This window comes from Nyctereutes procyonoides, unplaced genomic scaffold (assembly GCF_905146905.1).
Source record: "Nyctereutes procyonoides isolate TBG_1078 unplaced genomic scaffold, NYPRO_anot_genome, whole genome shotgun sequence".
Taxonomy (NCBI): Eukaryota; Metazoa; Chordata; class Mammalia; order Carnivora; family Canidae; genus Nyctereutes; species Nyctereutes procyonoides.
This window is the reverse complement of record NW_026575048.1, coordinates 545603-559395: the sequence shown is the minus strand read 5'-3', so window position 1 is coordinate 559395 and position 13793 is coordinate 545603. Positions and strand designations below refer to the sequence as shown.

Sequence of the window (13793 nt, the reverse complement as noted above, 5' to 3'; positions counted from 1 at the left end):
AAGATGGCAGCAGCGCAGCAGCAGCCCCGCCCGGCGAGCAGACAGACCGAGGGGAAGCACGTTAAGAGAGTTACCTCCCCGACACGCGTGTGCTCACAACACGGAACATGAGTGTCGCGTGCCCACAGACATGCGCGTGCCCGCTCTTCCTCGGGAAGGACTCCACACACACGCGTGCGGTTAAAGACACGGTGCGGAGGACACGGACGGGAAGGCGCCCCGGGGAGCCCGAGCACAGCCGCCCGACACTACGGCGTGTCCACTTCCGCCCCGTGAGCTGGCTTCAGTCTTTAGTGTTCGGTTAAACACGGGAACCGGCGCGGTTCCAGCCGGCAGCCGGCCTGGGCCCGCGCACACCCGACGCTGCCGCTGGCGATGCCACCCCTGGTCTCGGGCGAGCGTCGCACACGAGAAGGCAACACGGCCTTTAGTTTGCCAACCGCCAGGGTCCTGAGTTCAGGGAATCGACCAAGTTCTCGTCTACACGGACTCTGCCCAGGAAGCCCCCCCGCCCCGTCCGACCCGTGCGGCCCCGAGCCGGGGCAGGAGCGGGACAGGCTGGCGTCAGGGGCTCGCTCTCCGTCAGGTGGAGCCCGCGCCGGGCAACACGGGGCTAACGGACGCTGGGCCTACACGGGTTTTGTGGAGTCTCACGTGGTCAAGTCCACATCCGACTCCGGCCTGACCCACGAGAGGTGCGGGCGGCGGGCGGCCGAGGCCGGGGCAGGGCACCTACTCTGTGGGCGCACCGGGACCTCGGGAAACCCCAGAACACCCGCGCCAGGGTCCTGCCTGGAGGCCGGGCGGGGACCAGGTGGGTTCACACGGGGCTCGGTCAGGTGGACGGGCTGACGCAGGACGGGCCAGGGAGGGGGCGCCGGGCCCTAGATGCACATGCACCCGCACTCCTGCACGCACATGCACAGCCATACCCACACGTGCTCAACCCACGCATGCACGGTCCCCGCTTGTGTGCTCTCATGCACACGCGCGTCATGCATGCACGCAGGACCTGCATCCCACTGGCAGGTGCGTCCTTCGGGGCCTCAGACCCTCCCGCACTCCCACCCCCGCCCACCCCAGCTGAGCCCCGAGCTCTCGGCTCCGGCCGTGGGACCCGCCCCAGGCCTGGCTGAGGGGACAGCCTAGTACCTGGGCCACATTCTCACGGGGTCATCGACCGACGTCCCTGCTGCCCAGCACCTCGCGGCGCTCCCCCACGAAGCCCTCACCGGCTCGCACGGTCCATCCTGCTGCTGCCCCAGGACGCCGACCGAGGGAAAGCCCCAGATGGCGGCTCAGCGTGGCGCAGCCCAGGAGGGAAGGGGGGACTGCCCGGCCCAGCGCCCCAGACAGAGGGACAGTCCTGATGCCCTGACGGCCTCTGCCGACCGCTCGACCCAGCTGGGCCGGCCTCTTGCTCGTGTCCGATCTCCGTGTCGCGTCACGGCGAGGACAGTGAAGCCAACCAGGACCAACGACCTCCTCGATTCCACGTCGAGACTCCAGGGCCGTCTCCTGAACGGGCATCCTACGTGCACCAGCCGCGAGGCCCCGGCGTCGTTTCCATCCTCGGACCGGAGCCGGCGCGCGAGCTCTCCCCACACCCTCAGGGGTAGTTGGCCTCCCACCGCGGAGCTTACGTCTCGGTGGCTACGGCGCGTTCTGCACACGCTCACACGTAGGTGTGTAGAGGCACGTGGGTCTGTGACGACACACAGGCCCGGCCCGAGCACGGGCATCCACGTGTGCACGCGTCCAGGTACCGATCCTGCTCTTCCTCCAGGCCGAGGTCCTGCGCAGTCCCCGGGGGCCGGGCGTACGCAGCAGGGACGGTTGTCAGGGAGGGCGGTGGGCGGGGGTCGCAGAGCTGCCCGCGGAGGCGCGGGGCCCCACGCGGCCTGGGCTGTGATCCTCACCATTTCCTCTGCCCCCTGTATCCTATTCCTTCGTGTCATCGTTAGAGGAACAAAAGGCCACGAGTATGCAGGCGCTTCCCGTACACATTTTAGACATTTCTGCACAAGGTAAAGGCGGCGCCGCCCCAGATGCACGACTGCGAGGCGCTGAGGTCAACCGGAGACTCGAGGAACAAGTGCTCACCAGCTCGTTCGTCACCGCGAACCGGAGGCCTAACGGGGACGAGGCGCTGGAGTTTCCCCATTTGAGCAGCACAATTTCACTACGTCACGTCTGAGATTTTTTCCGCAGTTCGGTAACCACCGGTGGCTCCTCAACCGGTAACAAGTAAAGAGGCGGCGACGGCCACACGTTGCAGGAAATTTATGCATAAAACACGGTAAACGAGGAACAGTTTCCGTGTGAACCTGGGACCTCCAAGAGTTTTCGCGCTCACTCCGCCCGCGACGCGGTCCCACGGCCGCCGCACCTGCCCTCCCGCTCGTCCGCGCGTCCCCGTGCGCCCCTGGCTCCCTGGCAGGACCGAGTGCACGCCCGGCGCAGATGCAAGCGCACGGCCCGGGAAGGCAGCTACGAGCTCCTGCAACAGGAGAACCAGGGAGAAGCAGCGGAGGAGGCGGGGGGCGGCCAGAAAGGGCTAGGGCCCAGCCGGGACGTGACCGTCCCCACGTGGGGAGCACGAAGGGCACAGTGCTCTGGACCCTAAAGACGGAGCAGTCGAGGGCCTGGGTGGCTCAGTCGGCTGAGCTTCTGCCTTCGGCTCAGGACGCTGCTGGAGCTCCGCGTCGGGCTCCCCACTGGTGGCAGCCTGCTTCTCCCTCCCCCTGCCTGCGTGGGCCTGGGGTCCACTTCCAGTTAAGGGGGTGACAGGCTGCTCGAAGGCCTCCTCCTCCTCGGATGAGCAGAGGGCCCTTCCCGGGGGTGGCCGCCCCGTGTCTCCGTGCCCTACGGGGCCGTCTTGCAGGTGTAACCGGAGCAGAAGCCCTGGCTGCTCAGGACGGCTCCGCGGAAGGATGGGCGAGCTGGACGCGGACGGCTGGACGTGTGCCGCGCTGAGGACAGGCCCCGCTCCTTTGGGCCACCTCACGGCCCCACACCTCCCCACCTGGACCTGAATCCACGACCTCCGTGATGCTCGTTCTTGACCTAACCGGGACTTGGGAGTCGGCCCTGGGGCCGCGGACCATCTCTGTGGTGCACGTGACCCAGCGTCCCCACCGCACGACGAGGGTGACGAGGGTGCCGCACGTCCCCACTGATAGGCTCCCTCAAGGTCCACGGTTCACGCCTGGGCACAGGGGGCGCCGGCTCATCCACGTCTCTCGTCACAGTACAATCGACAACCGACGTTATGCCCTGTGTCCGTGCGTGTGCCCTGGCCTCCCCGTGCAACGCACACTCGGGAGGGCGCCGTCTGCGGGAGGACGAGCTAGTGCCCGGAGCTCTGCCCATGCCCGAGAGCGAACGGGCACGGGGCACGGCCTCACCCGGGGCACGGCCTCACACGGGGCACGGCCTCACACGGGGCACGGCGTGCTGGCGCTGCCTGCAGAGCCAAAGAGCACCAAGCGCTTCAGGAACTACATGGAAGGTGCGACCCCGGTCGGGCTCCCAGTCTGCACCTCCCTGGGCCCCCAGTTGCACCCCACCTGGCCCCCCAGCTACACCCTGCCCGCGCCTCGCCCATGCCCTCAGTTGACCCCACCCAGCCCCCAGCCACACCCCATCCGCACCCCACACAGCCCCCCAGTTGCACCCCACCCGATCCCCTGGCCGCACCCCAGCCGCACCCCACCTGAGCCCCGCCTGGCCCCCAGCCACACCCCATCGACACCCCACCTGCACCCCCCCAGCCACACCCAGCCTGCGCCCTGCCCGGTCCACAGCTGAACCCCACCCACACACTCCCTGGTCCCCAGCCACACCCTATCTGCACCCCACTGGCCCCCAGCTGCACCCCACCCACACCCCGCCCTCCCGTGCCCCCAGCAGCTCCCCTCCGTGGACGTCACATCCTTGGGAAATCACCCGTTAATTCAAATGCTCTTGCTCCAAGCCCCTCAGCCTCACACAGGTAACCGCGCACCGGAAGGCACGCACCTGCCATGGGCCGTGACACCCCCTCCACGTTCCCCTGACCCCCCGAGCCACCGTGTATTCGACCCAAGGCCACTGGACGTACGACTGCCGCTATGGACACAGGGACGCGGCGGGGCCGGCTGGCGGCTCAGAACAGCGCCCGGGCTCCCTTCAGAGCACACGCGTGTCTGCCGCTCGCCTCCACGCTCCCCAACGTCCCCCGCGTTCGAGGCCCCTCCCGTGCCGTGCCTGAGCCGCCAGCGCGCCCGCTCCCCACGGCAGCCCCGTGGCCCGTGGACGTACAACGGATGTTACCGGCCGTCTGCAAAGTCCTCGCCCGCAGGTCCGCCCAGGCTGTCCGCGTGCCCCTTCCTGTGCACGGCCAGCACCGCGCCGACGGCTGCGTCCCCGGAGCTCGTCGCACCAACGCCCCTCACACCCATCCCTACACGGGCGAGGTCGCGTGTGGCAGCCGCCTCCTGGACGTGGGGCCTCCCCCCGCTGCCTGGCTTCCCAGGTCTGACGGCAGGTTTGCCGCTGATGCCCTGAACATGGGCTCTCCCCAAGAGCTTGTCAACGTGGCTGCACGAGCGGCAGCCCGATGGCCCCTCGACCCTACAGCTTAGAGCCGCCCCGCTCCTGACCCCAAACCAGCAGGACGTCAGGTTCCCCGGGTGGGAGGCGGAAGCTGCATCAACGGCTGGGCCTTCCCTCTGGGGACGGCGACACCTGCCACCACCAGGGCGGGACTCCAAGCCGCGGAGGGTGCCGGCCAGCTCCCAGGCCCGTCAGGGTCCCACCTCCCACCACCGCACACCCGGAGTCTCTGGTCTCCAGGAGCAAATCCCGACTCGCCAAGTCGCCGGACCGTGTAGCAGTTTGGATGATGCAAAGTGGTGATTAAAACCTTTTTTTAAAAAAAATTTATTCACGAGAGATAGAGAGGCAGAGACACAGGCAGAGGGAGAAGCAGGCTCCAAGCAGGGAGACCGACGCAGGACTCGATCCCAGGACCCCAGAATCATGCCCTGGGCCGAAGGCAGGTGCTCAACCCCTGAGCCCCCAGGAGCTCCTGAAATCGTGTATTTCTGCACGAATGAGTCACAGTCGGTGTCCCCACGCGCTCGCCTCCGCAGGACGCAGTGGACGCCCCAGGCCTGGACCGGCTCCCGGGCGTCCCTGGGCTGCCGGGTGCTCTGACATGGGCTGCGGGCAGGCAGGCGGGCAGGCGGGCGAACAGTACGAGCGTCTGAGAGAAAGCAGAGCGGGTCCTCCAGCGCTCCCCCGGCCGGATCCCCAGCGCGGGGCGTCAGCGTTCAGGAGCCCGGTTCACGTGGGTCACCGCACCCCGGACCCTGGTTTCAGGTCCACGGACCCAAGCGGCCCCTTCCCCCTTCCCGTTCACGTCCAGTTCGGGGACAGGAGTCCCTGCACACGCAGCCCGGGGTCCCGCGCTCCCACGGCAGGCAGGGTGCACGGTCGCAGGGGACCAGGTCAGGGCGCCTGGGTGGTCGGGTCGGGTCTGACCCCTGGTATCAGCTCGGGGCATGACCTCAGGGTCTGGGATCGAGTCCTGCGTCGGGCTCCCGGCTCAGCCAGCTGCCAGCTCCCCCTCCCCCGCCTGCACTCACTCGCTCTGTCAAATACATAAATAAACTCTTAAAACAAGGAAGCAGCTGAGCTGCTACGCACCATCTAACAAAGTGAATTTACTGGAAAGCTCTCCCCGCTGCAAAAACAGCCGCCCAACCCGGGAGTGCGGGCAGGAACCCCACGTGCACCTTCCACTTCTGCGCACGGTGACCTGAGGCAGCGGCAGGTGCGGTGCGCTCGCCCCCAAGGCCCACGCGGCCGATGCTCCTGGATGCTCCTGGAGGGCGGGACGCGGCTGTTCCCGAGACGCCCCGTGAGCGCGGCCGACTGCAGCCAGGGGCGCCTGGTCACCTGCCGAGACCGCCCGGCGTCCCAGCCCCTGCGGTCCCCGAGCCCGGAGCGCGGCTCCGACGGCCCCGCGGGGAGTCGCTACCTCCTTAAGGGCTTGGGGTGTCGGCGGAGGTGAATCCGCACGGCCGCGTCGGGGGGCGCAGAGGAGACGGACGTAAAACAGCAGCAAACCACGAAGCCGACAATCAGCGCAGCCGCCCGCCAGCCTCCAGCGCGCCGCCGGACGAGCCGCCCCCGGTGCACAGCGGGTCCGGCCGCGTTACCTGCGTGGCCTCCGAACATCCTCGATATGACGACAGGGACCCTGTGCTCGGCGCCTCCCTGGAACGCAGAGGACGGAGGGTCAGGGCCGCGCCGACCCGCGCACGGGCGAGCCTCACGCGGAAGGACACGTGCCTACCTTGATGCTCAGGCCCAAGCCGCCGACGGGCTGTCTGCGAAGGGTAACGGTTCTGTGCTTTAAGAGATTTTAGAAAACAGAGCAAGTTTAGGTTAAAACGCAGCATCACAGTGAGTGCAAAATGCAGACAAAAGATTCTTCGTTTAAACTGAAGTCACCGTTTGAAACACGTTTGCGAAGGGACCGCGCTCACGTTCAGCAGCCTCGCCCCTGCAGGCGGAGTTCCTGGGCCACAAGGACGCTGATAAAGCAGCGGACGGACGACGACGGACACACGGACAGGCCCTCCCACAACCGCATGCACGATGCTCGGCCAAGTCCTGCAGGGGCCCCGCCTGCGCTGGTCGAGGGTCGCAGGCCCCAGAAAGGGCCACGCGCCCGGGGACGGCCGGCGAAGCTGCAACCGCTCCCAACGCGCCGTCCCACCCGTTCTTCCCGCAGCCCCAGCCTGGCTCCCTCCCACCGCCCTCTTGCGCGTCCCACCACTTCCAGGCCCGTGTCTCAGGGGTTGGCGTTGAGCCTCACGTGCTAGGAATCCCCGTCCTGGGCTCACGCGGCTGGTGGTGACGAAGCCAGGGGTCCGGGCGCGGCCGCACCAGCAGCGACTCCGAGGCCCGTACGCGGCTAAGTCACCAGCAAGGCTCTGCGTGGTCTACACCCACCATTGACCGTCAGCAGCTGCGCCAGCCCAGGGTGGAGGGGGCGAGGGTCACGGGGCTCCAGCCCCAGAAGGATTTTATGGGAATACCAGGAATGTCGCACTTCCTCCGCTTTCCAAGCGACAGTGTAGACGCTGTCGGCCTGTTCGCTCGAGTGTGGGTGCGAGCATGGCGACCGGGGACAAGGCGGGGGCTGCGGGGCCGCGGGACCCGGGACGAGGACAGAGCCAGGGCTTATGGGGCGTCTGTCCCACCCCAGGAGGTCACACTTCACCCGGGAAGCTCACCCTGCGCGCCTCCCTGTGGCTGTAACGCTCCTGCCGGGGACCGCGTGGGCGAGGACACCAGCTGCGGGTCGGGGACGCAGCTCCAGGCCGACGGGATGGACCTGGGTGTCTGTCGCCCTGAACGCCGGGAGCACGACCCAGCCACGCAAAGGGCCGCAGAAGGAGACGCGACCCGAGTCCCGGGGCGGGAGGACGGCGCGGCCCCTGTGCGTGCGGAGCCTCCCCCACAAAGCCCCGGAGCGCCTTGGGGAGCGGGAGCCGGCGAGCAAGGCCGAGGGCCCCCCGACTCCCTCCCTCGTTGGTCCCTCGAGCACCGAGTGCGACCGTGCGTGGGGGACCCGGGAACGGCCCCGGGCTCTCACCGGAAAGTCTGGGCGGCGGGAGACTCGGGACCTGGGCCACGCGAGGGCGGGGAAGCGGCAAGCTCCCCCAGACGGAATCCGCCAACCGCCAACCGCCGTCAACACGATGGTCTGATTCCCACCGAGAGCAGCCGGGCGGGCGGCAGAGGAAACAGCAGACAGAGCGTTTCCGCTTTAACAGACTCTGCCCCGACACTTTCAATCTGTCGTTGGAGCCGCGTACAGACCTCGGGAGGGTCGTGCGGGGAAAACATCAGAAGACGGTCGCCTTGTGGCAAAATGGGTCCATGTGCGCGGAGCTCCGGGGCGCCCGTCCCAACGGGTGAGGAAGGGACACAGGTCGCCGACGCTCCACCACGTGGGCAAGGAGCCCGCGGACCCCGCGGCCCGGTCTTCACGTTGCCGTATCCGCTCCCTGCCACCCGTCGACTTGCCTTCAGGGCAAACGAGGCTGCGTGACGGGACGCCTGCGAGGCCGAGATCTCCATCTGCAAGCTGAGGGTCACGTTCCCACGTAGGAAGTGGCCGCGCGCCCAACTGCCTGCCCCCCACCCCGTGTCGCCGTCCCGTCCCCGTGGGACGGTATCTGCAGGGGATCCGGGCTGGAGGGTCACAGGCTGGGCCGCCGTCCGCAGAGGAGCAGGAAGGGGGACCCCAGCGCGGGCCGCGGCGGGCACGGCGGGGGGACGCCGTCGGGGGTGGGCAGCCCCGGGAACTCCGGGAAAGCGCCAGGCTTCACGAGGCGTCAGGATGCGGAGGCTCTAGGGGAAGAGCTTCCCGGTCTTCCAAACTCCCCCGTGCAGCGCGGAGGCATCGCTGGGTCCACGCGGGGAGGAAGGCTCGGCCGTCGGGCGCTCGTGACGAGGGCGGTGTCCGTACCCGGGCTCCAGCTTGACGGGGGCCTCATTCGTGAAACGTAAGAATTTTGAGTTTCAGAACAAGACGTGTGAGCATCCGTGGATGGCGATGAAATGGGGCGTCCCCGGCCCAGGCCCCACCGGCGGGTCCCGACCTCCCGTGACCTCACAGCCGCTCCAGACACCGACGGCTGGACTCCTGCGGGCCGACCGCGGGCGCACACGGGCGTCATCCCACGGCGTCTCCTAACTCCACCGCCCGGTCGGTCGTCCTTCATCACGGGGTCCACGTCCCCCCGACGGGACGCACCTGCCCCCCCCATGGTCTCCTCAGGCCGGGCCGCTCCCGCTCGTCGGGGAATAATCACCAAGTCAATCAAGCGTCTAATGAGACTTGCGGAGAATGAAGTCTGGAATCTAAAGTATTCAAAAACCCCGTTCCCAGCCCAATCCGGCCGTGTTCCTCACAAACCTAAGAGACGAGGTCCTCACGGAGATACCGTCTCATCCCTTGGTCCCGAACTGGGCTTTGACGGTCACGTCCGCCTGACTCCGCCTGACGTAGGGAGCGGAGAACGGGCAGCCAAGGGCACCGCAGGGCATGAGCCCGGGGATGGAGCAGCATCAGGCGACGACAGGGCCGCGTCCCCGAGCACCGAGCCAGGCAGCCCGCGGCGACGGCCCGACACCAGGCTCCCCGGCTCGGGAAGTCAACACAAGTCTGACTCTTTGCTCCAAACTGAAACCCCAGCCGAGTCCTCCGGGCACCTGCTACGGAAGAGGTGAACCCGGGGCTCGACGACATCGCGACGCGGCCAGTGCGACAGCGCGGAAGCCACCGCCCGGCCCTCGGGGCGCAGAACCTGCCCCTGCCGTGCAGGCTCCTCCGCCCAGAACCCGCCGGCTCCTAGACCCGAGGCCTGACGCCCGTCAGCATCACCAGGTGAGATGGGCCGTCCCGCCGGACGCGGCCGCTGCCTCCGAGGAGCCCACCCTGGGGAGCCCACCCGGGGCCCAGCTCCCACTGGCGCACGTGAGGCTTCAGGTCCGTCTCCCAGCCGGTGATCCGCGTCTCCTGCGTTGACGGACTGGACACAGGTGCGGGCTCCCTGCTCCGTCTTCATCTTGGTGCACAGACACCCCCGTTGGGAGCTCGCTGCGTCACTCTCCACGCCCGTCACGCTCCCACGACCCCCCGTGTCTGCGCAGGAGACACCCCCGTGATGCAGCCCCGGCCTGCGTGGGAGCCCCAAGTGTCCGAGGCCAACGTCCGCAAGGGTCTCCAAGTCCGCTCCCCGAGGCCGGGACTTCCTGGCGCTCGTGCTGCGGCAGGGGACAGAGGGGCGCGACCTGTACCCGCTCGGCCCGGGTCGAGCAGGTGGACGGACGCCGGCTCCCCCGCGCACGCCAGAGGGGCCAACGCCAGAACCGGGCTCGTTAACCTGCCGCGGACACGCCGCCCGTCCTCCTGCACCCGCGCTCCCTGCGAGGCTCTCCGAGGGCGTCTCCGGGGCCCAGGCCGGCAGACGGGCGGCGGACATTCAGCCGGGGAGCTGAGCTCAGCCCCCCAACCCCTGTGTCCTACACGGGAACGCGAGGACACAGTCCCCTACGGCACCCCCACCGGGACTGTAAGCAGGGACCAGCACACGCGCCCCCGCACCCTCCCCGGGAGCACCCACCCCCTCGTGCGGACTCAAATCAGGAGCATAAACCCACGACTCAGGAAGACGTGTCACCCGTACAGGGATGACCAGAATAAATCAATCTAAACAGAAACTCTGAAACATGGGAAAAAGCTACTTCTTCCCCTACAAACAGACATTTTCTTTAGGTGATAAGGGGAAAGGGGGAGGAGAAGGGGGAGGAGAAGGGGGAGGGAGGAGGAGAAGGGGGAGGGGGAGGAGAAGGGGGAGGGGAGATGAGAGGAGGAGGGGAGAGAGGGGGAGGGGGGGAGATGAGAGGGGGAGGGGAGGAAAGTGGGAGGGGAGAGGAGAGGGGGAGGGGAGGAAAGGGGGAGGGGGAGGGGGGAGGCGAACGGGAGGGGGAGGGGGAGGAGGGAGGAGGATTTCCTAAATGGTCACCAACGCTTCCCTAACGCCGCTGCCCCAATCCCACCAGGACGGGTGGGCCGGGAGGTGGAAGGAGGGGCTGGGCACCCGCACCCTCCGACCCTGACCCCGGCCGCAGGGAGGGCAGCGGCAGTGAGGGCAGCACCCATCCCCCGCCCTCTGTCCCCAACCCGCAGGGAGCGTCTGGAACGGCGCCAGCGACCGGGGAGGGCGCAGGAGGGGCAGGCGAGGTCCCGGGCCGGCGCAGGAGGGCTTCGAGCGGGAGGCACGTGCACCTGCGTCCTCCACGTGTGAGGTGCACACGAGCCCGGCATCGCTTCTGGGGGGAGCACATCAGCCGTCCCCGGACGGACCCCACGCTCTGCCGCCATCCGCGCCCACGGAGGACACGCTGGGTCGGGACTAGAGATGGGGGCAGGGCCCCGAGCACCACATTTCCAAGGAGAAGGTCATGAGGACCCAGAGAACTGCAGAGTATGGCCCGGGGCCACGGCAAACGGGACGGGGTCGCCGCAGGGATGTCCCCAAACAGGGAGAACTGCTGTGCAGTACGAGACTCCCGCGCGGCGTCCGTGTGGCTCCTGCCTGGGCCTGCGCAGCGACACGTGGCGTCCGTGTGGATGTGGATGTGCCGTCGGAGCCGCGCAGGAGGCGGCAGGCGTGTCCCGTCTCAGCCGAGCTCCCCGGAGGCCCCAAGCTCTTTCCCGTCATCTCCACGCGACACTGTGCGGCATCGAATCAGCACGTCGCTTCCCCGTCGGAGAAGTTCAGGCCGAGTGACCGAGGCCGGGAGGACGCAGCGTGGGCAGCGAGGCCCCTGGTCGGTCCCGGGACGCCGGGGACAGAGGAGCGGCTCCCGACACCGGACGTCGCGGCTCCGTCACTGCTCCCGCTTCCGGCGGCAGGTGCTCGGCCATAGGTGACCCTCACTCTGTGTCTTCTCCGTTTCCACAAGGACGTGTCCACTTCACACCGTGGCCCGTGGGCGGGGGCGGGGGTGGGGGTGACGGTGCTCACGGGAGAAACTAGGAAGGCAGGGAGGGCGCCACGCGGGGGACACGAAAACCATGGGGGCGGCTGTTCGTTAAGGAACAGCCCCAGGGCCGAAAGTGGTCAACCTGCCCGTGTCCCCCCGTGTCCCCCGCCGCCCGCGTCCCCCCCATGTGTATCCACCGTGTCCCCCCCGCCCATGGTCTCCCTCCACATGCCCCACCCACGTCCCCCCACCACCCGCATCCCTCCCTTGTGCATCCCCCCGTGTCTCCCCCCACCTGCATCCCCCCACATGCATCCTCGCTGCCCGCGGCCCCCACCCCCACGTGCCCCCATGTGCATCCCCCCACATCCCCTCCCGCCCACGTCCCCCCTCACCTGCGTCCACCTCCCACCCGTGTCCTTCCTGCCCGCAGCCTCCCGCCCGCCGACCCCCCCCACCCCCCGCATCCTCCCAACCCCGCGGAGCCCCCAGAGCTAACGGAGCCGACGGCGCAGGGCACTTACGTGTGCGCGGTGGCTGCCGCCCCGGACGCAGACCACGTCCTGCTTCTGGATCGTGAGGACGTCCTTGGTCAGCCTCAGGCGGACGTCACAGGCGCCGCCCGGCCCCTCGCGGTGCAGCCGGGCGAGGCCGGTCCTGGGCTGCGGGCGAAGCAGAGGGCGTGAGCGCGGACGGGGCCGCAGCACGTGGGGTCGGCCAGAGCACCCAGCGGCCTCGTGGGTCTAAGCACAGTCCGGACTCTGGCGTCTCTGAACGGTCTTTGCGGGATTTAAATAAGGACCTTCTTAAAAGAAAATCAGGGTTTTCTCTAAAAGCTACAAGTTTTCGCTCTTGTTCGAATCTATTTTTCTACCTGTACAAAGGCCACGGTCCCGCTTTCCCGAGGGCCGTGTGGGCGGCGCCCAGGGCTCGAGGGGCCCAGCGAGCACCGTGTGAGGATCTCCTGCAGCAGCGAAGGCCGAAAATGAGCAAAACTCGTCTGAGGACCCTGGTCGTTACCGGAACCCCCGTGTCCTCGGTGGCCGCGGGCTGGGCCGGCTCGGGGGCTTCTGGGGGGAAGTGGGGCCGGGGGCTCCCTCACCCGCCCGGGCACGGCAATGGGGGGTGGTCAGGAGGAGGGAGGCCGGCGGCGAGGACGGAGGACGGAGTCAGGCTCATGGACCGGGGCGGCCTCCGCGTGTCAGACACTCGGTCGGCGTCAGCTTCGGGTGCCCTGCCAGGCCCAGGACGGCCACGTGCACAGCCTCAGGGTCACCCTGCATGCAGGGGCGGGGAGGGGCCTGCGGGGTGGGGAGGGGCACCCAGGGGTCGGGAGGGGGCACGTGGGGGTGGGGAGGGGGCACACAGGGTGGGGAGGGGGCACGTGGGGTGAGGAGGGGGCACGTGGGGGTGGGGAGGAGGAACACGGGGATGGGGAGGGGCCCGTGAGGGTTGGGAGGGGGCACGTGGGGGTGGGGAAGGGGCACGCGGGGTGGGGAGGGGGCACGTGGGGGTTGGGAGGGGGCACATGGGGTGGGGAGGGGGCACCCAGAGTAGTGCGGGGGCATGCGGGGTAGGGAGGGAGCATGCGGGGTGGGGAGCAGGCAGGATGCTCGGTGAGAGGGCAGAACTGCCCCCTTGGGCCAGGCCCTGAGGACGGGCCCAGGACACGGACGCCCACCCTGGGGGAGGCGCTGGGGTCCCAGGGCAGCTGGCGAGCAGGGAACGCGTGGGCCCGACCCGCCTGCCCCGGCCGCCCCACCTCCACCCCGCGGGCTGTGCGCTGGGCCTCCCGGCTGGACCGAGCACAGGGGCTGGGACTGAGCGCAAGTCTGGGAAGGAGGAGCTCAGACCAGGGGCGCCCCCTGCACGCGCCCTGGAACAGGCCCCCGCCCGCGGACCCCACCCCGCATAGCGCCCCTCGCCCAACGCCCCCGCACCCCTGCGCACCCCAGGGTGCAGCCCGTGGACACCGTTTCCTGCCAGTTTAGGGTGGATACAGGAACAGGCCGGGCTGACTGCACAGCCACACGCCGCGACCACGCGGGCACACACTGTCACCGGGTTGCCGCCGACCCAAACCCCAGCGGGTCAGACACGACAGCCCACATCCCAGCTGCTGTGAAACTCCGTCTGACTTGACAACATACACAAACGGGACGTCCCACGGCGTCCCCCACGGCCGCAGAGCCTCTGTGCGCCCTCGGTGCCCACGAGCCCCGTCCGTCAGCCGCCGG

At 68.7% G+C, this 13793-nt stretch overlaps 1 protein-coding gene across 1 annotated transcript in view; it reads right to left on the bottom strand.

Annotated features, from left to right (window-relative positions):
* Positions 1–13793, bottom strand: part of SNTG2 (syntrophin gamma 2) — a 131388-nt gene that overhangs the window by 75303 nt on the left and 42292 nt on the right. The window contains exons 4-6 of the mRNA XM_055327689.1: positions 12081–12218; positions 6344–6400; positions 6207–6264 (exon numbers count right to left, since the gene is read on the bottom strand). Of these exons, the coding sequence (XP_055183664.1) occupies positions 6207–6264; positions 6344–6400; positions 12081–12218 (253 nt within the window). The remainder of the gene's footprint in view (positions 1–6206; positions 6265–6343; positions 6401–12080; positions 12219–13793) is intronic.